This window comes from Gymnoscopelus microlampas (assembly GCF_963454915.1).
Source record: "Gymnoscopelus microlampas genome assembly, chromosome: 4".
Classification (NCBI taxonomy): Eukaryota; Metazoa; Chordata; class Actinopteri; order Myctophiformes; family Myctophidae; genus Gymnoscopelus; species Gymnoscopelus microlampas.
Window position 1 is genome coordinate 52,275,231 of NC_139941.1, and position 27,556 is coordinate 52,302,786.

At 39.0% G+C, this 27,556-nt stretch overlaps 2 protein-coding genes across 2 annotated transcripts; one reads left to right on the top strand and one right to left on the bottom strand.

Annotated features, from left to right (window-relative positions):
- Nucleotides 1–9,340: 9,340 nt before the first annotated feature.
- Nucleotides 9,341–14,381, bottom strand: LOC311044132 (UDP-glucuronosyltransferase 2A2-like; the record flags this gene model as incomplete). The annotated part of the gene is made up of 3 exons (XM_084055552.1): nt 9,341–9,364; nt 12,043–12,630; nt 13,554–14,381. 3 exons carry the CDS (start codon nt 14,379–14,381, stop codon nt 9,341–9,343), a joined length of 1,440 nt encoding a protein of 479 aa, XP_083911678.1.
- Nucleotides 14,382–19,765: 5,384 nt separating this feature from the next.
- Nucleotides 19,766–25,680, top strand: LOC311044133 (H-2 class II histocompatibility antigen, E-S beta chain-like; the record flags this gene model as incomplete). The annotated part of the gene is made up of 6 exons (XM_084055553.1): nt 19,766–19,924; nt 20,587–20,670; nt 21,734–21,988; nt 23,486–23,758; nt 24,934–25,150; nt 25,599–25,680. The coding sequence occupies exons 2-6, from the start codon at nt 20,604–20,606 to the stop codon at nt 25,678–25,680; spliced, it is 894 nt and encodes a 297-aa protein (XP_083911679.1). The 5' UTR covers nt 19,766–19,924; nt 20,587–20,603.
- Between the last annotated feature and the right edge of the window lie 1,876 nt (nt 25,681–27,556).

Below are 27,556 nucleotides of genomic sequence, written 5' to 3' on the forward strand. Positions count from 1 at the left end.
ATTGTCAGATGACTCCATGTCAGCGTCTGTGAAGAACAAGTTGTTTTAATCTACTGTAATAATATGATATGATATGATATGATATGATATGAGATATAATATTTGTATTGTCAGATTTCTCCATGCCAGAGTCAGTGAAGAACAAGGTGGCCATGGGAGCATCAGGTCTGGTTCTGGGTCTGGTCTTGTTCCTGTCTGGATTCATCTACTTCCAGTGGAAGAAACGAGGTGATTAGCATGTTTAATTAACATGTTTAATTAACATGTTTCATTAATTAATCTACTACCAGTGGAAGAAATGAGGTCAGATCAACAGAGGATCACATGACATATGGAACCCTCAGAGAAATGCAAACAAACAAACATGTAAAGCCACAACCTAAACTGGTTTATATTGGTATTGAACCTTAACCGGTTTAGACCAGTTTAGACGACCTAGTTAGAGGTCAAAGTGTGTTCTATGTTGTCACATTTAGCTTTAATACATCAGTGTTACATTTAGTCCTAAATATGAGTCAAATGTTCACATTAGTTCTGATGACTGAATGTTGTGTGTACATTTATGCATTTTATGGAGAAATACACACAATACAGTACATCAAATGCATTTGTTTGTGTGTTTTAACTGTCTCTCTTCTTCTTCTATCAGGTCGTATTCTGGTGCCGACAACCAATGATGATCTTTAGACTCCTCCCACACACCCAGGTTCACTTCCTCTTTCTTTTTACTGAACTTTTATTATTTTTGTTTATGTATAAAAGTGTATAAAACTACAAAGAAATACACAAAACAACATGCTTGTGTATAAGTGAAACAACTAGCCTGGTGAACCATGCCGGTCGTGTGAATTCACATTATCATGTGTCTTCTGCTTAATTTATTATAATAATGAATCTAATAATCACATTTAATAATCAAATGATTTGTTGTATCACTGATGACAATGTGATCAGATGGGGGGGGGGGGTCCTCTTGGTTGAAATAAACATTTCAATGATCTGTACCCAATGATTCAGTTCAGTTAAAACACTGATCATTCCATCACTAGCAGGATCAAAGACAGAACCTTGTGGTCCAAAGGAGAGTGTTCTACCAACTGAGCTGCCTTTCCTACTAAGATACACTATTGACAAAGTATTGGTCAAATGTTGAATGGACTGAGTTGTTTCTACTTTGATGGTTACTGTAGTTGCAGGGAGGGTGCTGGGAGGTTAGGTTTTCAAGTAGTTTATTAATAACTTGTTCATGATCTATTATCCTTTCATAGTTTTAAATAATTAAATCATTAACCATGGAATGATTATGTACTATTATAAGGGAAGGTTATTCTGTTAACATGTTCACACAGTTAATACATTCTGATTCTTATTGTTTTTTTTGTCTTTTCACAGAACACTTGGGTGTGTTTTCAGAGAAGCAGAGAGTCATCGCTGCTCCCTAGTGGAGAAAGGAGGAAATACATGTGTGTCCATTCAGCTTTTAAATACTCATAGCAGCAGCACAATGATGACATCATCAACCTTTTTCACTAATGTGTCCTTTAAACAATTCAAAATGCTAAATGGCTAGCGAAGGCTAACGATAATTACTGTCTTTTCCCAGTGTTACGCAAAGGTTGACGTGGTTTTGAGGTGATTTTATGGTTAGGTTTATAGACATAGTTTATGTGAGGTTAAAGGTCAGGGTTTAGGGTTAAGGTTAGGTTCATAGACATAGTTTATGTGAGGTTAAAGGTCAGGGTTTAGGCGCCACCTGGGCGACACACCAAAGGAAGAGGGAGTCCCAATTAGTGTGGGCGGTTCATCAAATTACTTTGTATAGTTTCTGTCGTCAGAAAACACAAACATAATATTTCAGTTCTACACTATATTGAAACATTAAATAAATTATCACACACACACAATCAGAGTTCTTCATAACATATATAATATTAATATCCATCTGAATGGAAGTCAGTCAACTATGTTTGTGAAAAAGGTTTTATTGTTTTATAATTGACCATAAGTCATTTATTATTATGTAATCATTTATAATGTGTGATAATTAATGTGTTACGATAATCATGACATCACTATTTCCTTGTGATGGGTGGACCTGATCCTCTAGGGTGGTCTGAGGTGATGGGTGGACCTGGTCCTCTAGGGTGGTCTGAGGTGATCGGTGGACCTGGTCCTCTAGGGTGGTCTGAGGTGATTATTTATCTTTCCGTTTTTCAGCTCCACTGTTGTGTTTCTATCCGTTCCTTCCCCCCTGGGATCTGGGCCCCTGATCATGAATGGTTTGAAGTTCAGATGTTAGATTTTTGGCTTTAATTTGCTTGGTTTGAATGGAATGTCACAATATCAATAAAGGAATGAGAAAACATAATTGTGCCATCATGTTCTCTTACATTTCACTGCAGGTGGGATGCCAATTTCAGCCAATCAAGAGAGAGTGCCCATTCACAATATAGAGCTATTTAACACTGTTACTGAACAAACACTCTATAACAATGATTACTATCACAATATAGAGCTATTTAACACGGTTACTGAACAAACACTCTATACATGTACGGGTTGTAAATGGAGAAAGTGCCAAAACCAGAAATTCCTCCATGACGCTCGTGACAGACAAGCATCATGTGAACCATGGCTAGCTTTTTTACATAAAGTCCCTCAGTTTGGCTGTTGCGATGTGACACTATTGTGAGCATGTACTGTACAGCTATTTTTTTTTTTACATTTTAGCCTATAGTAACATGTCATAAATAGGGACACCAAGTTGAAAACAGCTACAGTATGACGTAAAAATCCAGAAAGTTCTTCTTCACCCACTGATGACTTCCTCAAACATGGCTTTAACTATTGATGGTTTGACCTCCTCACCTTCCATCACACAACCACATACACTAACACGCACGCACGCACGCACGCACGCACGCACGCACACACACACACACACACACACACACACACACACACACACACACACACACACACACACACACACACTTACTTTACTTACAAGTGTTACTAGGACAGCAACAAACAGCTACCCAAAACAATATAGAACAATCAAAGAGAGAGAGTGTGAGTGAGTGCCCGAGTGAGTGATTGAACGAGCGAACGAGCGAGCGAACGAACGAGTGATTGAGTGATCGAGCGAGCGAGCGAGCGAGCGAGCGAGCGATTGAGTGATCGAGTGAGTTTGTATGTGTGTGTGATACTTCTTCTTCTTGCGTATGTCATCAGATCCTCAGCTCCGTTGCAGCAAGCCAATCCAGCGTTTCGTCATCCAGGTTCATACGGCCTTGGTCGCCATGTGGCGGGCGGTGTTTCGGGCAGCTGGTCATGATGTGTTCCACAGTCTGTAGGGGGTCTCCACATTCACAGTGGGCACTGTCCGAGAGGCCCCACCGTTGCATTGCTTCACCGAAGCGTCCCCACGCCTGTCATCAGGCGGTTGAGGGTTGTCCACTGCTTACGGGGCAGGTGCTGGCCAGGGACATCTGTGGGATCCTCTATGTAGTTGTGTGATACTTCACCAGGAACTACTCTGCAGCGGTCTGCAGGTAGCGTAGTCCACAGGGGTTGAAGCTAGCAAGGGGTAAAAGGATATATACATTTATATACACAAAAGCAAACATGAAAGTACTGGGTTAAATATTGATTAAGTTTGATTCCTTTTTCAATGAATCAAATAATCGAGAAGTGTTTTTAATACATCAGCAATATCAATACTTTACTAATGGAACCAAATTTACCCCTAACAGGTCTGTAACTCTGAATGAGAGGGTAACAAACAAACCAACCAACACTTGTACGTATATCAGTGGTTCTCTAAACATGTCAAGATCCCCCTAATTACAAATGTACAATGTAGGCATTAGCCCTTTATCCAGAGTGACTTACAGCAAACGAGGTCAAAACATTCATAGAATGCAGAGAGACAGTGTAGTGTCTCAGTAAACTATAGGATCAAGTAAACTAATATGATAACAGAGTCTCGTCACAAAGCAGTGACTCCTTACCTCGGCAATCAGCGGTACTTGCAACTCACGAGTTGTTGTACATAGTATTATATGTATGTATATATGTATGTATATATGTATGTATATATATATATATATATATATATATATGTGTGTATAGATATATATATAGATATATATATATTCTTGCTGTTTTTTTAATTTTCATTGTGTAATGATATTCGAACTGTGATGCCACTATATATGTCTAGGAATTGAATACCAAGGCCCTCATTGGAAACAAGTCCGCAAGGACTTTTATGAACGGACCTGTTAGACAAAGTATTTTAAATGTAAATGTGTTGTTTTACATTTTTTGCCTAATAAAATATTCAATCAATCAATCAATCACAACCACTGGTGTAGAGACACTCCTAACAGGGGCTGGAGTGGCTGCTACAGACTTGCGGGGTGGTGTCCTAGGACTGACCTGTGCATAAAAACAGAGAGCACCGTTTGCAGGCCGGAAAATGGCAACCCTGTCATCTTAGCTTTTAATCATTTTCATTTAAGAGGCTCGGACGAACCTGTGCTCTTGCACAGAAATGTTGTATTCATATGATATACAAACAAATTATACTTACGCCGTCTGTACACCACAGATCAAGCTGTGTCAGTGGAAATCCGTCTGGCTGACTGACGTATGTGACTTCTAAAACACATAAAAATAGAACAAATAAACATTTCATTTCCTACCGTTTCTAAATGAGGTAACAGTCACTACAGCTTAAAAACGAACCGCTTAAACCTTCTAGACATAGTCAACTGGACATGATTTGGCTCTGCACATGGACTGATTTATTTTCCAGTCAGCTGAGATGGAGCGACTCTGTAACTTCTTAACTTCAACTTCATAATGAAATTGTCCGGTACGGTAAATTAATATAATATATACAACAATTCTTCTTTTTGTTTTCTTCACACATTATGTAACAATCAGTTAAATTTCGTAAGCTCCATAGTGTTCATACGTAAATCTTTAAACTGAAGAGCTGTTGACCTCTGGAGCACAAAGACCTTCAACTGATATAAAGTGTATAAAAAGAGTTTAAATGACCATCAATGATCTAACACAGCGGTTACCAAACCTTTTTAGCTCAAGACCCAAAGGAGAGAAATGTAGACGTTTTCCCGGGAGTCCGGGATCCAAACAGTGAAAATAGCAGATCTACAAGCTCACCAACGCGTAGCTTCACGCCGCATTGCGAGCATGTGGATCTGCTTTTTTCACCACTTCTTATATGTTATTTTTTAAATTCATTAATGGATATTTTTTATTTTTTTATTGAATTGTTAACCGTCCAGCCCGTGCTGGAGCGGTGTACTTCCAGATAGGAGGTCCCTGGCTCTCAGGGACCCTTTGAACAAGTTACACACAGAAGCGTTCAAGCGTCTATTTTAAAAATGCATAAAAACTGCATGTTACTCGTGGAGACGGAAGAACAACCTGTTCCACGCCATGGTGATTTCAGAGTAAGGGTCCTTTCACACGGCAAGCGGCCAACGCGCCTACGTATTTCATTTTCAATGAGAGGCGGGCGATTATTTGGGACACGCGGAGAAGTTGAGGGGCGGTGAGGCAAGTGGGCACACCGTGAAGCACTCGCGCGCCGGCGGCAAGAGCTGGATTGTGATGAGCTTTTGTTTTCCCCACACCGCGCAGGAGGACAACACAACAATGATCGCGGGAGAGAGAGAGAGAGACAGACAGACAGAATAGCAGTTAGTCTGTGTCAGACAGGCTGATATTTGCGTTCCACTGAGTGCAGCTCTCTCTATAATTCAATAATCTTGAACATTTCAAGGACATTTCCAACATTTCCAGGAGCATTTCCTGTCTTTGACAAAGGACCACGTTGTGATTACTGTATGTTACAGCTCGGACAATTTGTGTTGCATCAACATTTACAATATTCACTTATTATTATTATTATTATTCAAAGTGACATTTACACCACATCACAGTCACTAAGAGAGAGAGAGAGAGAGAGAGAGAGAGAGAGAGAGAGAGAGAGAGAGAGAGAGAGAGAGAGAGAGAGAGAGAGAGAGAGAGAGAACCAGAACCATTATGACAAATGTAATTCCGGGAGTAGGACGGAGGCCCTACGTCCTCCCGGAGGGGGCTCCTAACTGGCTCAGTTGTGTCAGTAGGAAACAACAGCAGAGACAACACACAGTGTGTTTTTATTTTACCTGACAGTAGTATCCTAACTAAATGTACACTACATGACCCCAAAACACCAATCAAATGGTTACAGGTGTCTATAGTGACACAGTTTCATGTCACCTTTTCTTAGGCCAACATAATTGTGCTTAACGATATTATAGCGATAATCTAAATATGCTTAAAACTCTTAAAATGGCACTTTTGTCAGACACTCAAATCCCATGTTTACTTAATGTTACTGTTACAAGTAGAAGTCTGGAATTCAAAATGAACTAGAGTAAAAGTACTTGAGTCAAAATGTAGGTAAAGTACCACATTTAGAACAAATATGAGACATTTGTCATTCTACTACTCTGCCTCCACAATGTGGAATAACCTGACATCATCCATTAAACCAGGGGTCTTCAACGTTTTCAGGCCAAGGACCCCCTAAGCTGAGAGAGAGATAAAGCAGGCACCCCTATACTCTATATTGTATAAAATTGTGCTTCAGATAAACGTTTTCTTTTTACTTGGTCTGCTCCGTTTTCCCTCTACACCTATATCTCTTTGCCAAAAATAGCAGATCTACAAGCTCACAAATCCTCGCAGCGCGAGGCGTTGTGAGCTTGTAGATCAGCTATTTTTGGCTAAAGTCCTCCTCAGGAAAGGGATGCTAGGGTTCAAGTGGTTAATGTACAATAAAAAAAATCATATCACACAAAGATTTTGCGGACCCCCATGTAGTAGCTCTAAGGACCCCCTAGGGGTCCCGGACCCCCTGTTGAAGACCCCTGCATTAGATTAAGGATGTGAATCACAGGCTTCTTTCAAAAAGTGTCCTGAAAAAAAACATCTATCAGGAGGAGGAGACCACAAGGGGAGATGAATGCATCCTCCGTTATTATTTCACACTTTTGTTCCAGGGACACAAATACCCTAAATCTTCATTATTTAGAAATAACTGTTAATAATACTCAGTAGAAACACAACATAATTGCCTCCTAACGCCTGCAACTTTAACTTTTTTTTTTGCCGATACCGATGTTGACCGATAGTGGCAAATATCGTCCAATACCGATATGTGGCCGATATATCGGTGCATCCCTATTTCTGACTAATAAATCATGAATGGATCAAATCAATGTGACCTGATGACGAGGACAAAGTGTGTGTTCCTCACAAGGCCAGAAACAGACCAGAAAGAAACCAATTAACAATTATTTTAGACATGGGTTATAATTTAATTAAGATTGGGACAGCCCCACTTAATCCAAGACACAGCTTGGAACACATTCATTACAAAGATAAAGATCAGGACTTCTGTTTTTAACAGTGAGGTAAATAATATAGTTTATGGGTCTGAGTCTGTGGAATAATTATTAGTCTGACAGAAAAGTCACTGATATGTCTAGTGTGATTATGAGCCTCCATGTTGACCTTACCTGGGACTGCCAGCAGAGGGCATCAGAATCATGCTCTGCTCTGCTGAACCAGTAATCAGTGACATTGGTGGAAAGTAAACAATTACATGTACTCAATTACTGTACTTAAGCACCCTTTCGAGGTATTTTTACTTTACTGGAGTATTTCTGTTTTTTAATACTTTTACTTTTACTCCACATAAACAAAATTATTCATACTAGACCATACCCGGTCGACGCATCCGTGGGGGGATATGCGCACATGATCTGGCAACCCGGGAGGCAGTTCGTCCCATAGCTGGGCAGGCCCGTAACCATGGCAACAGTGTTTTACACAAAAACGCTAATAAGAAGCTGAGATTTCATGAAATCGAAAAACGGGCTTCACAGTTAAGTTCAGATGGTAATGGTCAATGGCTGTGTGCAAAATCAGAGCAATTGGTCCAGCTACTGAGGAGAACCGGGTAGCTTCACCTACCACTACAGACACTCACCACTACAAACAGACAGACAGAGGTTACTAGAATTATAGTATGATAAACATACATTAACCTCTTCAGCCATATACATAGGCTATTTGAAAATAGCCGATTTACAAGCTCAGGTGTCATGGTGCAACGCATTGTGAGCTTGTAGATCTGCTATTTTCAAAAGATTTTTTATACAATGTGTATTGAAAGCTTGTGAAATGGGACATTCTGCATAATGAGTACATTTACTTTTGTATATAAAAGCATTTTGATTACCAGACTGTTACCTGTAACAGAGTGTTTCTACATTGCAGCATTGATACTTTTACTTGAGTAAAAAATGTGAGTACTTTTTCCACCACTTATCAGTGAATATACAGCCTGGCAACAGGCAGCCTCCTCCACTCATCAGCTCTCAGTGTCACGGTGAGAGGCAGGGAGGTGTAGGACCCAAGAGCAAGATGAGAGGAAGAGGCAGCGTAGCTCAAATTAAAGTGTTTATTAACACCAACCAAGAGGAGTAGGAAGTAATCAATGTCCAGGTACAAGCAAGGTCAATACACAGGTAGGCAGTCAGAAATAAGGAGGGAGTAGGGGGAGAACTAAACTGGGAAAGCTAAGTGAACTAAATACAAGGCAACAATGAGGCATAAACAAACAAGAACTCACACGACCATATACAACGAACCAACAGGGAACTGAAGCAAACACAGGACTTAGATAGACAGGGATTAACAGGACGCAGGTGAACACAACAGACAATCAACACAGGATAGGCTAACAGGCAACGAGCACAGGTGACTAGGTTTACAATAATTCCAGGGAGGTGAGACAAGACAGGAAACAGTAAACAAGGCAGACAGGAAACACTACTACAAAACAAGAGTACGGAAAACCAAGACAAAAGGCAACAGAGTTACAATACAAGACAAATGCAGTACATAACAAGACTGCAATCTGTCAATTGCTAACTTGCGCCTTGAGAAAAAAAACGGAAATAAAGATAGTAAACAAACAAATGTTATTTTTAAAATATAGTCAAAACTTAAATAAATAAAAAAATGCAGTGCTAGTACAAAAAAAAAATATTGAAATAAAAATAAAAAAACAGCCCTTCTTTGTCCCTCTTATTGCCTGGGAATCCCCTGAAAATGTACTGTCTTGGCGATGGCAGGACATGTGAATTTGACATGGACATGCCAAGGACATGGACATGCCAAGGACCATGGCATGTTGAGTGCTTTGAGGGCATGTTGTTGAGGGCATGTTGAGTACTTGGGTATGATTCTACTGTGGGATGTGGACGGTGGTCTGACACAAATAGACACACAGGCGCAAGTAAATACCTTTACTCATCGGAGGACTACATCAAGTCTGGTGGTCTCCTGGCCTGTGGTATTGTGAACTCTTGTGAACTCTTGGCCGTGTGCCCATTCATCTTGTGTGACATATGTCCATGTGTCGATTCATCTCGTGTGCCCACATGTTCGTATGCCCACTTATCCGGTGTGCTCTGATGTCTAGAAACTCGTGTGCCCAGATGTCCAGTGTGACCATCTGTAGTAGTTACTGAACTGTAGTAGTTACTGAACTGTTGTTTCCCTGAAAGTGCCCTGAAAAGGCATTTTTTCCTCCCTGTTCTGCCCTTAAAAATGCACTGTTTTGCCCCTGAAAAGAAGTTGTTGTCACTACACACTCATTATGAGGCGAAAGGTGATTTGAAGAGGTCCTTGACCAGTTACTCAGATTAATTAGCATCATAAAAGCAGTGATCATCAAAATAATTCAGCATTTTAAATGCCCTTCTTTGTCCCTCTTATTGCCTGGGAATCCCCTGAAAATGTATTGTCTTGGCGATGGCAGGACATCTGAAGTTTCAAGTCTGGTGGTCTCCTGGCCTGTGGTATTGTGAACTCTTGTGAACTCTTGGCCGTGTGCCCAGTCATCTTGTGTGACATATGTCCATGTGCCGATTCATCTCGTGTGCCCACATGTTCGTATGCCCACTTATCCGGTGTGCCCTGATGTCTAGAAACTCGTGTGCCCAGATGTCCATTGTGAGCATCTGACCTTATCTGCATTAAACGTTGGTCATCAATGTGAATTAATATATTTTACAATGTATATATATCATCTTTCTTTGTATTCATGACATAATAGTGATGTCATCAATCCTATGCCTATTTGTTCATGCCAGTGCCGAAGCTTAATTTGATTGGTTGGACTTCACGTGACATATGTGCATAGTGCCTATAAAATACTAGGACGACGGCGGATGAGACTATATATATATATAATAATTATATCTTTGTATATATATATATACATATAACTAATATACTACTATATAACTAATATACTACTATATAACTAATATACTACTATATAACTAATATACTAGTATATAACTAATATACTAATATATAACTAATATACTAATATATAACTAATATACTACTATATAACTAATATACTACTATATAACTAATACACTACTATATAACTAATATACTACTATATAACTAATACACTACTATATAACTAATATACTACTATATAACTAATATACTACTATATAACTAATATACTACTATATAACTAATATACTAATATATAACTAATACACTACTATATAACTAATATACTACTATATAACTAATATACTACTATATAACTAATACACTACTATTATATAACTAATATACTACTATATAACTAATATACTTATACTACTATATAACTAATATACTACTATATAACTAATATACTACTATATAACTAATATACTAGTATATAACTAATATACTACTATATAACTAATATACTACTATATAACTAATATACTACTATATAACTAATACACTACTACTATATAACTAATATACTACTATATATATACTACTATATAACTAATATACTACTATATAACTAATATACTACTATATAACTAATATACTACTATATAACTAATACACTACTATATAACTAATATACTAGTATATAACTAATATACTACTATATAACTAATATACTACTATATAACTAATACACTACTATATAACTAATACACTACTATATAACTAATATACTACTATATAACTAATATATTACTATATAAATAATATACTACTATATAACTAATATACTTACTACTACTATATAACTAATATACTACTATATAACTAATATACTACTATATAACTAATATACTACTATATAACTAATATACTACTATATAACTAATATACTACTATATAACTAATATACGTTGTGTATATGTTGTGTACTCCTTTCGACATGACGACCCTGAATACAGTACTTGCGCTGCTTCACAGGCGCAAGTAATGAACAACGGCCTAAACAGGCCTAAAGAACAGCCCTTAGGAGTCCAACACCATATAAGGGCATTCAAGGTCCAAATAATAAGGGCACAGTCCACGGCCAGAGGAGCGGACCGCAACAGTCAGGAGACATGTGTAATCCAGACAGAGCAGATAGTAATCAAATCCTTTACTCTCTCTATAGACCTGTGAGGGTCCATCTGGACACTGACCTCCTGAGTGTCTTAATCCATCAAGACCGGGAACACATCCGTGTCCTTTTAAGATTTCTTGGGCTGTTCAAAAATAGTAGATCTACAAGCTCATAGCGCGGCACAGAGTGCCGCGCTATGAGCTTGTAGATCTGCTTTTTTGTTTTGTTTTTAATTGCGGAAGATTTGTGCAAATCTTTGAATATAAATATGTATTAACGCCGATCTGTGCTTCTGGGGGTCCCTGGAACAACATATATTGAGATGGGGGTCCGCGGCCAAATACATATCATTTTGGGTGGTCGTTGACATGTAAAAGTTGGAGCACCACTGATATAGCAACATACTGTTAGGATTTAGAAAACCGTGGACGTGGAAGTGATAGGCACCAACCAATAGGACAGATACGTCCTGTGTTCTCTCCACTGGGCGGGTTTGTCTCTTGTAGTTTTCTTACAGGGGAAATGCAAGGCAGACGTTCCAGCACAAACACAAACACAGCACAGCACAGCACAGCACAGCACAGCACAGCACAGCAATTATGACGAACTTGATCCAGAACACGGTCCCTGTGCAACCTCGACAGCCTCTGCATGTTCTCCTTGTAGGAGGGCTCATGAAGGACCTCCTTCAACGCTTCCACGAAGTTGTCTTTGTTTATTGTGCCGATATCGACTACCTTGGCTACGCCCTTTGCTTCCATCCTGTTCATGTTGTCTTCCTGGTCGCCCAGGATAGGCAGACCGACCAAAGGAACGCCATGGTAAATGGCCTCCTGGATTCCGTTGGTGCCACAAACACTCTGGTCCTGCTGGGGCAACCAGTCGACAACCAAGGTGTTGTTTCCCAGCGTTGATGGTCTCCCGCCGGTGTGCCTCCAGATCACCTTCTGCGGCAATCGGGCAAAGGCCGCCGCGATGGCCTCCGTAACGTCCTCGGGGACCTTTTCGATGAAGGAGCCCAGAGTCATCACGACGACACCGTGTTCTCCGGAACTCTGGACAAAGTCCTCCAGATGTGGAGGGAGAGGCTCGGAGGGCTTGCACTGCCAACCTGTGGTGGAAAAAGTACTCACATTTATTACTTAGGTAAAAGTATCAATACCTCAATGGAGAAGTACTCTGCAACAAGTAAAAGGCCTGTGTTCAAAATTGTCGCCTTGCTAAACTAATGGCCTTAATCATTTTTTTAGGTTTTTCAGGAAAAAGAAAAACTGATCCAAAACAATGATATTTCTTAATCATTTCACCCAAAATGTTTATAACAAATTATGACTATTTAAATAGAAATAACACTGTCTGTCAGTTATGTAACATAAGATATTTAAATGGGTTTAAATAGGATTAAATCTGACTTAGGCCAAAAAAAAAAGCAAAACAAATTACAAAATGGCCTAAATCAGTAAATAAGTTGGCTTAAGTCACAAAATCATGTGACTTAGGCCAAAATCAAGTGACTTGGGCCTATTTTATCCTAAGTCACACTAGGGAGTTAGGCCATTATACTAAAAGGGGAGGGAACAGCATGATCCTTTTCAATTAGGAGATAGGCGATTTTACCAGAGGTGGCCAGTGTCATGAGCAGCTGACTTAGGCAAAAATAACATTTCCTCAAAAAATGACTTAGACCATTAGTTTAGCAAGGTGACAAAATGTTACTTGAGTAAAAGTGCAAAAGTATTGGCATCAAAATATACTTAAAGTACCAAAAGTAAAGTTCTAAAATGTTTGAAAATAGCAGATCTACAAGCTCACAACGCATCGCATGAGCTTGTAGATCGGCTATTTTCAAATAGCCTAGGTAGGGCTAAAGTGGTTAATGTATGTTTTATAATGTAATAATTTATATCTGCAAAGTAACTAAAGTTTTCAAATAATTGTAGTGGAGTAAAAGTACAATATTTGCCTATATAGTGGAGTAAAAGTAAAAGTATTGGAAATTGGAAATATTCAAGTAAAGTACAAACACCTCAAAGTAGACGACGTTAGGCATTGTGGGGCGAGGGTATTCAAAGGTAAAGTCGCTTCTCATCAGCCAGATATCCGCCGCCTGGAAGAGCTCGATATAATTGACGTCGGGGCCGAAGTAACGGTGAACGAACGCCGTGTACAGGCTGTCTGACATATATGCATATTGAATGCGCGTTAAAAGGTAGAAAAGTGCGTTTTTGATTCGTTGGGGAAATGTCATCTTGTCCGTCAGCATGGAATCGGGGACTGGGACATAGGAGAGGGGACAGGGGGCGATGAGATCGTGCGCCTCCCCTTGGACGGTCCACCTGGCGCTGAGGACCAGAGGAAGACCGAGACGGCGGGCCAACATCGGCCCCGGCCCCAACGGATCCGTCAAAACCATGTCATACTTAGCGTCCTGGAGACGCTTCATCATTTCACCGTCCTCAAAAACAATCTCCATCGTCTGAACTGAGGCTTTCAACATCTCATAGAAGTTGTTCACTAATTCCCATTCGCTTACCATGCGAGCCCAAACCGAGGAACCGTCCCGCCTCAGTTTCACCATCCTCGCCACGATCGTTCCGAAGAACTCCTCGTCGCCGGCGCCGTGGAAGTCGACCGTGACGGTGTCGTAGTGAGGGGAGTCCGGCTTGATGTACCAGCTGTTTGAGGGCCTTATCACCGTGACCTCGTGGCCTCTGGAGTGCAGCTCTTCAACGATGACTTTCATGTTGATCCAAAGGCTTCCCTCGCCAGAGTACACCAGGACTTTCCCGCCGTCCACGAGCGGCGTGGAACAACACAGGAGTGTAGCGAACGCTATGAGCGTTAGCTGGCCCATCTCTGAGGAGAGAGATCACAATGATGAGCGAGAAGGCACAGAAGTTAACGTTTTGTAATGGATCACTGATTAACTAACACTGCACTTTACTCTCACTTCACACTAGATAACAGTGTGAGTGGGATAAAACCAATATATCGCCACTGTCCAACAGAAACCTCTTATATCCATATTTTAACGTTTCGTTTTTTTCCCTGTATATTAACGCCCTATACTTGATCATACCACAGCGTCACACAAAAGCATCAAAAGTAGCAGTGTTTCGAGCTTGTAGATCTGCTACCGTTGTTATTATTATTTTTTTTTAATCCTGAAAAGTGAAATTTTTTGGACATATGAGGTTTTGACGAGGTTTTCACCCGACAGAGACAATATCATTAGTTAAGGACGTTATTCCACAGCTCCACTGCTATGCCCAGGATGAGTGCTCATAGGATGAGTGCTCATAGGAGGGTAGGAGTAAGCACTGAACTCCCCAACTGCTCCTGTGGAGCTGCTCAGTGGCCAACAACACTTATATAAGACTATATGGTATGTGTGTCTGTCTGTCTGTCTGTCTGTCTGTCTGTCTGTCTGTCTGTCTGTCTGTCTGTCTGTCTGTCTGTCTGTCTGTCTGTCTGTCTGTCTGTCTGTCTGTCTGTCTGTCTGTGTGTGTGTGTGTGTGTGTATGTGTGTGTGTGCGCGTGCGTCTACCAGGCGCGCTGGAAGTCATTTATTCCAAGGGGCTGGACGGGGGACTTGCGACATTGCAACATATGACTTCATTTTGTGGATGTAATCTTGCTGCACCTATAATACTGTATTTGTGTCCTTGTATGCAATTTCCCTTTTTTGGACATAAATATATTGTTAAAATGTCTGTCTGTCTGTTTCAACTTTTAAATTACATCAGATTTAAAGTGTCCAGGGCAAAAGCTATGGAACTCTGACTGGTATTATTTGACACTATGGAATTGGAAATAATAGACCATATTCACATAGTGACCATTTTTGAAGACACGGGTGGCATTTCATTAACTTAATAGCAAAATGGCCGCCGTGTGAATATGGTCTTCAGAGACCAAACCCTTGTCACCCTGCATAATAATACATATGTGCAGAATAGCTCCAGGATTTTATTTGGGTTTTAATTACATCAGATTTAAAGTGTCCATATTGACATGAGCAACACGTTGACATTACCAACAACAGTCAAATAAAACAAACAAACAATACATGAATACATAATAATGTACAGTCTGTCAGGTTGTTGACATCAACATGTCTCTCTAGTAACTGGTGATGTTTAATAAAAGAATAATTCTGATTGGCTGCTGGGTGAATCAGGAAGTGAAATTCAAGTTTGAGTTTCCAGTCAGAAGCCTCAATGGTGAGTTCAACCATAGATATATATAAAGGCTAGATGACTCACCCGCGCTGCTGGCCAATGGAGTACGACGTCGCCACATGGCGGCCATCTTGGGACGGTCATTCATAACATTATGTCTATGGTGCATATACTTTGAAATAACCATAGCGTGCTCAATTTTCATCCGATTTTCAAACGGTTTGGTGTTTTGTAAACACCAATGATGTAGTTATGATATTATTGTATTAAAAAAAAAAACCTGATTATAATTATAAGTATGCAGTATCATAACTACATCTTTGGTGTTTACAAAACACCAAACCGTTTGAAAATCGGATGAAAATTGAGCACGCTATGGTTATTTCAAAGTATATGCACCATAGACATAATGTTATGAGTGACCGTCGCAAGATGGCCGCGGTTGAGCTACGCTTGCGCCGGCCCTTTGAGCCATCTAGCCTTTATATTTATCTATGAGTTCAACCACCCACGCACGCACTCTCTCTCTCTCTCTCTCTCTCTCTCACACACACACACACACACACACACACACACACACACACACACACACACACACACACACACACACACACACACACACACACACACACACACACAGCCTCTGTCAGTCGGGGGGCGGGGCAAGATTTGGCGGAGGGGGGGGGGACGGGCAAAAGCTATGGAACTCTGACTGGTATTATTTGACACTATGGAATTGGAAATAATAAACCATATTCACATGGTGCCCATTTTTTAAGACACGGGTGGCATTTCATTAACTTAATAGCAAAATGGCCACCGTGTGTATATGGTCTTCAGAGACCACACCCCCTTGTCACCCTGCATAATAATACATATGTGCAGAGTAGACCAGTGGAGTGCTCCAGCATTTTATTTGGGTTTTCTCTTCTGAAGTGACCAGATATTTTACTTTCTGATTCAAGTTGTCCCCCTTTCTTTCTTTCTTTCTTTCTTTCTTTCTTTCTTGCTTTCTTTCTTTCTTGTGTTTCTCTTCAACAGAATCAGAATCATCTTTATTGTCACATCACAGGTTAAAGGTGTAAAGAAGTGGGTGAATTATTTTTAGTGCAGCTCCATCGTTTTAGTTATTTTCAGAAAGAGAAAGAAAAGAAGACGGGGGAGGGGAAACGAGAGAATAAAAGATTAATTAAACAAAGATATTTACATACAGTATGTACATGAGGTTAGATATAAGGTGCATAAGGTACAGTATGTACATGAGGAGACATAAGGTGCATCAGCAGCAGCTATACTGTTCATGATATGTGCAATAATCCAGACTGTCCTCTTTCCAGAAACAGATGATGTAACATCATATCTTTAATCTGATTGGCTGATTCTTCTGAACTAAAGAACGAGTCCTCCTTCATCCTCTTTCAGACTCCAGAACTTCTCTTTCAGTAAACATCTGTTTATTCTCATCTGTTTATTCTGATCTGTTTATTCTGATCTGTTTATTCCCATCTATTAAATTCAGTTCAGTTTTGATCAGTGATGATAAAGATTACAGCCACCCTCCTCATCCTCTCCTCTGTACTTCATGTCAAAGAATCCCAGGAAGTAAGTACATTATATTTATGTTATTATATAATACATACATGTATATCTACTGTTATTATATAAAACCAAATATGAACGATGCACAATACAAACAAAAATGACCCCCCACACGCACGCACGCACGCACGCACGCACGCACGCACGCACGCACGCACGCACGCACGCACGCACACACACACACACACACACACACACACACACACACACACACACACACACACACACACACACACACACACACACACACACATTGATCACATGACCAGTGTGTTTTAAACACATTTGATGGTTTCAGCAGTGAGATGTAATGAGGCTTGGACTGAGGCTTATTGAACATGATCAGCATTTTACCAGTGAAGCTGAACACACACGCACGCGCGCGTGCACACACACACACACACACACACACACACACACACACACACACACACACACACACACACACACACACACACACACACACACACACACACACACACACACACACACACACACAGACACACACACACACACACACACACACACAGCAAATTTAGCCTCTGTCAGTAGGCTACAGTAGGGGGGGGGCAAGATTTTGTCGGAGGGGGGTGGGGAGGGAGGAGACAAAATGGAACTCTGACTGGTATTATTTTACACTATGGAATTGGAAATAATAAACCATATTCACATGGCGGACATTTTTATATTTTGCATTGAAGAAATGGGGTGGCATTTCATAAACTTAAAGGGATATTTGACTTTCAAAAAAACTTTGGGTCATTTTATCATCTATTCAGGCTTTTGTCAGCCCTCCAGACCGTTTTTAAGTTGCTTGATTCACTATTTGATATTTTATCAGACACACACCCTTCCTATACAAACCCATTATAACTTCAAACAAAAGAATTAACATGTTAAATTCATCAAAAACACCCGTCCTTGGTTCTGGCGACTCACCCTGCCCTCCTAATACGCGAGGGGGCCGTGTTTTTTCGATTACTTTTTTCATTTATTTTATTTAATATTTGTATTGTATTTAATTTTTTTTCATTTTCTAGAAAAAATATTTAAAATAAATGAAAAAAACGTATCGAAAAAACAGTAGACCAGTGGAGTGCTCCAACATTTTATTTGGGTTTTCTCTTCTGAAGTGACCAGATATTTTACTTTCTGATTCAAGTTGTCCCCCTTTCTTTCTTTCTTTCTTTCTTTCTTTCTTTCTTTCTTTCTGTCTTTCTTTCTTTCTTTCTTTCCCAGGAAAGAATCCCAGGAAGTAAGTACAATATATTTATGTTATCATATAATACATACATGTATATCTACTGTTATTATATAAAACCAAATATGAACGATGCACAATACAAACAAAAATTACCCCCACACACACACACACACACAAACACACACACACACACACACACACACACACACACACACACACACACACACACACACACACACACACACAAGCAAATTTAGCCTCTGTCAGTAGGGGGGGGGGCAAGATTTTGTCGGAGGAGGGTGGGGAGGGGGGAGAAAAAAGCTATGGAACTCTGACTGGTATTATTTTACACTATGGAATTGGAAATAATAGACCATATTCACATGGCTGACATTTTCATATTTTGCATTGAAGAAACGGCGTGGCATTTCATTAACTTAAAGGGATATTTGACTTTCAAAAAAACTTTGGGTCATTTTATCATCTACTCAGGCTTTTGTCAGCCCCCCAGACCGTTTTTAAGTTGCTTGATTCACTATTTGATATTAATTTTATCAGACACACCCCCTTCCTCTACAAACCCATTATAACTTCAAACACAAATTTTACATGTTAAATTCATCAAAAACACCCGTCCTTGGTTCTGGCGACTCACCCTGCCCTCCTAATACGCGAGGGGGCCGTGTTTTTTCGATTACTTTTTTCATTTATTTTATTTGATATTTTTTATTGTATTTAATTTTTTTCATTTTCTAGAAAAAATATTTAAAATAAATGAAAAAAACGTATCGAAAAAACACGGCCCCCTCACGTATTAGGAGGGCAGGATGAGTCACCAGAACCAAGGACGGGTGTTTTTGATGAAACTAACATGTTAAAAATGGTTAAAGGTGTAAAGAAGTGGGTGAAATTATTTTTAGTGCAGCTCCATCGTTTTAGTAATTTTCAGAAAGAGAAAGAAAAGAAGACGGGGGAGGGGCAAGGAGAGAATAAAAGATGAATTAAACAAAGATATTTACATAGAGTATGTACATGAGGTTAGACATAAGGTGCATAAGGTAAAGTATGTACAAGAGGATACATAAAGTGCATCAGCAACAGCTATACTGTTCATGATATGTGCAATAATCCAGACTGTCCTCTTTCCAGAAACAGATGATGTAACATCATATCTTTAATCTGATTGGCTGATTCTTCTGAACTAAAGAACGAGTCCTCCTTCATTCTCTTTCAGACTCCAGAACTTCTCTTTCAGTAAACATCTGTTTATTCTGATCTGTTTATTCTCATCTGTTTATTCTCATCTGTTTATTCTATCTATTAAATTCAGTTCAGTTTTGATCAGTGATGATAAAGATTACAGCCACCCTCCTCATCCTCTCCTCTGTACTTCATGTCAAAGAATCCCAGGAAGTAAGTAAATTATATTTATGTTATTATATAATACATACATGTATATCTACTGTTATTATATAAAACCAAATATGAACGATGCACAACAAACAAAAATGACACACACACACACACACACACACACACACACACACACACACACACACACACACACACACACACACACACACACACACACACACACACACAGAGACAAGCGATTTTAGCCTCTGTCAATAGGGGGGGGGGCAAGATTTTGTCGGGGGGGGGGCAAGGAGAGAATAAAAGATGAATTAAACAAAGATATGTGTATACTCTATGTACATGAGGTTAGACATAAGGTGCATAAGGTACATCATGTACATGAGGAGACATAAGCAGCAGCTATATACTGTTCATATGTGCAATAATCCAGACTGTCGTCTTCTTGGAAACAGATGATGTAACATCATATCTATAATCTGATTGGCTGATTCTTCTAAACTACAGAACAGATCCTCCTTCATTCTCTTTCAGACTCCAGAACTTCTCTTTCAGTAAACATCTGTTTATTCTGATCTGTTTATTCTGATCTGTTTATTCTCATCTGTTTATTCTCATCTGTTTATTCTCATCTGTTTATTCTGATCTGTTTACTCTGATCTGTTTATTCTCATCTGTTTATTCTCATCTATGAAATTCAGTTCAGTTTTGATCAGTGATGATGAAGATTACAGCCACCCTCCTCATCCTCTCCTCTGTACTTCATGTCAAAGCGATCCCAGGAAGTAAGTACATTATTTTTATGTTATTATATAATATATACATTTATATCTACTGTTATTATTTAAAAACAAATAAGAACAATGCACAATATAAACAAATGACACACACACACACACACACACACACACACACACACACACACACACACACACACACACACACACACACACACACACACACACACACACACACACACACACACACACACACACACACACACACACACACAAACCCACACACCTTTTACTACCTGTATATACAATATTGAATCTTGAATATTGGTCCAAATACATAAACATTAAAACAGATGTTAGGAACTGTTGTTGTGACATCATGAAATAAATCATTCTGTATGAATTACTTTCATAATAAAATACAAAACAAAAAAAAACATTTGAATCTGTTTCAGTGAATAAAACGTTTGACAGGAAGTTACTTTTAATATCCAACCTTTCACTTCATATAAGAACCAAACATGCAGTGGTGTAAAGTAACTAATTACATTTACTCAAGTACTGTACTCAAGTACAATTTTGAGGTACTTATACTTTATCTTTACTGGAGTATTTCCAATTTCCAGTACTTTTGCTTCTACTCCACTACATCTCACAGGCAAATATTGTACTTTTACTCCACTGCAATTATTTGAAAACTTTAGTTACTAGTTACTTTGCAGATATAAATTATAAAATTATAAAAAATGCATTACCCACTTTAGCCCTATTTTATACCTAGGCTGTTTGAAAATAGCCGATCTACAAGCTCGATGCGACGCGTTGTGAGCTTGTAGATCGGCTATTTTCAAACATTTTAGTACTTTTACTTTTGGTTCTTTAAATATTTTTTTTTATAACAATACTTTTTACTTTTACTCAAGTACATTTTGAATTCTGGACTTGTAACAGACTACTTCTAAATTGCAGTATTGATACTTTTACTTAAGTGATATATTTGAGTACTTTTTCCACCACTGCAAACATGATTGTTTAACATGATGATTATGTGTTATTGTCACTGTGAAGAAGTTTGTTGTTGAGTTTAATGTCATCTTTGTTTTATTTCCAGTGTTCCATGAGGACATGTATATCGTTGGCTGTTCAGACACAGTTAAAGACCCATATAAAGAGTGGATGTATGCACTGGATGGTGAAGTGATGGTGTACGCAGACTACAACAAAGGGAAGGTGGTGGATGCTCAGCCTCTGTTTGTAGATCATATGTCCTTCACAGGAGCTTATGAAGCAGCTTTGAATGAGCAGGCTCTCTGCAAAGCCAACCTGGACACCATTCGCACTGCCTTGAAGAAACCACCAGTGAAAGGTACATGAATACTATGAACACAATAGTTATGAACTAAAACGGTTGAATATATTTAACATTAATGAAAATGTTTAAACATGTATATTAAGCATTTATGGTGAAATATTTTCTAAATAATATGTATTTCTAGTAAACATGAATATGTGCTCAAGGTGTTTTATTATTTATTTATTTTTTACAAATCTATGTATTAGTATCTGCTCTGTACAGCCTGAGCTGTAGGTGAGGTGTAGATGGTACAACTATGTAGATGCAGTGTGTTCTACAGTGTTACACTATATATGTAGTATACTGTAAAGATTTATTTTTTAAAGCGTATAACATCCAAAAAGCGTCAGAGGAAGTGTATCCAGTGTTGATTTGGTGACTATTTTATGTCAAATCCAAGATAATACGATTATACAACATTTACCATCAAAATGGTCCTGTGATTCATGAATTAAATGACAGAGGTGAGGTGTACTCAAGTACTGTACTTAAGTACAATTTTGAGGCATTTTTACTTTACTCGAGTATTTCCAATTTTCAATACTTTTACTTCTACTCCACTACATCTCAGAGGCAAATATTGTACTTTTACTCCACTACAATTATTTGAAAACTTTAGTTACTAGTTACTTTGTAGATTTAGATTATTATTACAAAACATACAGTAACCACTTCAGCCCTATAGGCCATTTGAAAATAGCCGATCTACAAGCTCACAATGCGTCACTAATCATGATTTGATGCATTGTGAGCTTGTGGGGGGGGGGGGGGGGGGGGGGGTTCAAATAATAATCCTATTTCAACTGGATGGGACCCCCCAAAATAATCCTATTTGAACTGGAGACCCCCCACAATTGTAATATTGATTGACCTGGTATCCTATAGTTTCTTTGAGGCTCTTCATTGTTCTCTCTACTCTCTATATGTGACTATTTACCTTGTTTGCTGACTAGAGTCACTGATGGGAAAAGTACTCAAATGCTTTACATTTGAGTAAAAAAAAAAGTCCTGAATTCAAGAATGACTTGAGTAAAAGTACAAAAGCATTTGCATCAACATTTACTTAAACTACCAAAAGTACTAAAATGTTTGAAAATAGCAGATCTACAAGCTCGTAGCGCGGCACTCGGTGCCGCGCTACGAGCTTGTAGATCTGCTATTTTCAAATAGCCTATATATAGTAGTTAAAAAGGGGTTATCCTGGAAATACATGATGGGGTCTGACAGACAGACAGACAGACAGACAGACAGACAGACAGACAGACAGACAGACAGACAGACAACTGGACACATAGAGAAACAAAACTTAACTGGTAGCTCAATCTCATTGTATTTAAGATATTCAATATACATTCAAAACATTTTAATGCTATATTTCACATCCTGAACCTATTTTAGACTTTATGTAGTGACATATTTGGCCGATGGGGGGCAGTTAGCCTAGTGTTGATATTATACAGATGATAATAACACTGAACATTAATGACATTTTTCATTGTCTATTTCCAGATGGATATGTGTTCTATATGGCTCACCGCTGTGTGTTTAACTCCAGTGAGCTGAAGGACATACAGTACATACAGTCAATGAATTTCGATGGTGATGAGTTCCTCAGGTGGGACAGTAGAGTAGATCAGTGGGTTGGATACACTGAGATTGGTGTGAAGAACGCAGAGCGCATGAATAAAGATCCTGGAGAACTGGCTTATAGGAGAGCACAACCAGAGGCACGCTGCAAACCCAACATTGAGAATGACTACTCCTCTGTTCTGAACAAGAGAGGTGAGCTGATCTCAGAGCAGCACTCAACACTCATCACCTCATAAACTATAACATGAAATCACATGCTTCTATTCAGAGATGATTAATGGTGTTAATATTGATCTGATAATGATTATAAAACATGACTTAATCTGCTGACAAACATTTCAGATCCTCTTAACCCATTAAGATCTGAAGAAGCATCTGTGTCACATTTTGATTTGAGCTAAAAAGCATAATTTTTTACACTTTGGCTATTGAAAAATAGCAGATCTACAAGCTCATAGCGCGGCACCGAGGGCCACGCTATGAGCTTGTAGATCTGCTATTTTTTTTTAATCAAGAAAATGTGTGTAAATTCATATATTTATATTATTTTCAAGCTAACATTTTTAACTCAAATCTTTGCTTCTGGGGGTCCCTGGAACAAAGTATTTTGAGATGGGCGTCAGCATTTTGGGTGGTCCTTTACATGAAAAGGTTTGAGAGCTACTGATAAAGCAACAATAGTTTTTCAGAAAACTGGATTTAGAAGACATTTGTAAAATCGGCCTCAGGTCTTAATGGTTTAAACACTTAAAGGGATAGTTCACCCCAAAAATGACTTATTTTCTACACCCCATGAAGCCTTGAATTCATGGAGATTTTTTAGTTTTTGTCGCATTCCTGAGACAATATTTTGATTGATTAATTTGGAAAGATGCTAATGTCTCTGGTAGGAGACTCAAAGGAGACTCTTTGAGTCTCCTATTGGAGAGACCGCCGGTCATCAAATTATTGGCTTAGGAATGCGACAAAAACTAAAAAAATATAGTTCTAGTTCAAGGCCAGGTCTAGTGCTACAGTCTTCAGATTATGGTGGTAGATTGGGAGTGAGTCTGCAGCTCTAACTGCAATGGGGAGTTTGTTACACCGTTTGGGAGCCAGAAGGGAGAAGAGTCTAGGACGTGAGGAGCGTTGTCCAGGGTGTTTTAGAGAAGATTCTGACAGCTTCCCTGTGTTAGCTGATCTGAGTGAGCGGAGGGGTTGTAAGCCTGTTGAAGGTTTCTAGATCATTTGGATCTCATTTGGATAATATAAAATTATTAATGATAATGACATGTTCAAATGACTGGTATATATTAATAAGTGTAATAATAATGATACTAATAATAATAATAATAATAATAATAATAATAATAATCTTATTTATCCAGTGGAGCCCAAAGTGAGACTGAAGTCAGAGACTCCCCCTCGTCGTGGTGAACACACTCACATGCTGAGGTGCAGCAGCTACGACTTCTATCCTAAAGTGATCCTGGTGACCTGGTGGATAGGTCAAGAACCTTTGACCTCTGGTCTCTCCTCTACCGCTGCGCTGTCTGATGGAGACTGGTACTACCAGTACCACTCCTACCTGGAGTACACACCCAGGTACACACCTAACAGACACCTATACATAGAAATACACACCTAATAGACACGTATACAGTACATACATTCTTTAAGAATAAAAAAAATGGCCCATTAATTGGTAGGCTAATATTAAGTCGCATGCGCACGCACGCACGCACGCACGCACGCACGCACACACACACACACACACACACACACACACACACACACACACACACACACACACACACACACACACACACACACACACACACACACACATACAGAATAACAAGGGTAACAAAGGTCAACGGATCAATGTGTCGAATCCCGGCAAGTTTCAGCGTGTAGATCGACTACTACTACTACTGTGTGTGTGTGTGTGTGTGTGTGTGTGTGTGTGTGTGTGTGTGTGTGTGTGTGTGTGTGTGTGTGTGTGTGTGTGTGTGTCTGTGTGTGTCTGTGCGTGTGTGTGTGTGTGTTACAGATCAGGAGAGAAGATCACATGCATGGTGGAACATCCCAGCCTGACCGCGCCTATCAAGATGGACTGGGGTCAGTTACTCTAAACTAGTGTAATAAACTGTCTAAATAGCAGATAAACAAGCTCATAGCGTGGCACCGAGTGCCGCACTATGAGCTTGTAGATCTGCTATTTTTTTTAAATCGTGTACATTTGTGCAAATCTTTGAATATATATATTTTTAAAGCGAACATTTGTAACTGTCAAATGTCTCAACATATGTCTTAATTTATCTGAAAAAAAAACTATTTGTTGCTATATCAGTCGTGTTCAAACTTTTTCTTGTCAAGGACCCCCCCCAAAAAAATATATATATATAAAATATATTCAAATATTTGCACAAATATTCAAGTGTCGCGCTATGAGCTTATTGATTTGATAAAAGCAGATTAAAGACCAGCTAGATTTGATAAAAGCAGATCAAAGAGTCATCATGGTTTCATCAATGTGAAAACAAGACCGTTTTATAAGACAGAACAAGCGCTGATGTTCTTTTTTACAAACTGCCTCAAAGTTCTGAGTCTATGACTCTGTCCCAAGATACTTTCTGCACATTCCACAGCCTGGTTTATAATCATCATAGTAAAAGGTTGATTCATGTCTTCTAAAATCTATCATCATATCCTTTGTTTTGGATGTATTTAGCTCTAAGAAGGACATGTCACATCAGGTGAAAAACTCCTCAAGGACTGGACCAATAGGGTTGGACTCATTATTACTGAACAGACTCACAATGACTGTGTCGTCTGTATATTGTTTATTGTGTTTGGTTGTTGTAGCTTATTGTCATATGACTCCATGTCTGAGTCAGTGAAGAACAAGTTGTTTTAATCTACTGTAATAATATGATATGATATGATATGATATGATATGATATGATATGATATGATATGATATGATATGATATGAGATATAATATTTGTATTGTCAGATTTCTCCATGCCAGAGTCAGTGAAGAACAAGATGGCCATGGGAGCATCAGGTCTGGTTCTGGGTCTGGTCTTGTTCCTGTCTGGATTCATCTACTTCCAGTGGAAGAAACGAGGTGATTAGCATGTTTAATTAACATGTTTAATTAACATGTTTCATTAATTAATCTACTACCAGTGGAAGAAATGAGGTCAGATCAACAGAAGATCACATGACATATGGAACCCTCAGAGAAATGCAAACAAACAAACAAACATACAAGTAAAGCCACAACCTAAACTGGTTTATTACGGGGCCAGAGCTCTGCTCTGGAACCGTATTGTTATTGGCAGTATTCTGTCACTTCTTCTTCTTCTTCTTCTGCCACTTTTCGCAGTTCTGGCTGAACCGTGCAGTCGCTTTTTACGAAACTCGGCCATATGGTAGATGGTCATGAAAAACGATCAAAAAATAATTCTCACAATCTTTCGTCAAAAGGTGGCGCTATAGCACTCAATTGAAAATGCCAACTTCGAACAGGTACAACTCATGCCCTGTTTGACCTACAGCCATTAAACTTGGATACACATATGCGTCTCCTCATGCTGAACAACTTTCACCCTCTGACTTTTGACCTCTGACCTTTAGATCTCCCACCATTTTGAATTATATGAAAAACAGTCATTGGCACCTAACTTCTGCATTTTTTCACTTATGGAAAATCCGTTGGAAATTTTTGTAGGCAGAGGTCCAAAGTGTGAAACGTTTCGTGCAGATTGCTCAAAAATCCCAGGAGGAGATAGATTTTAACTATTACAGTTTTATGAAAATTATTCATCTGTGCCTAAAACATACATGCAGACTCACATTTCTTTGAAACTTTGCAGAAATGTACAGGGTCATTCCAAATATCACTGAAACCAATCTTACTCCAATTGGCCAAAAGGGGGCGCTATAGCAATTTTTTGAAAAGGCAGACTTTAAACAGGCATAAGTCATGCCTCGTTTGGCCG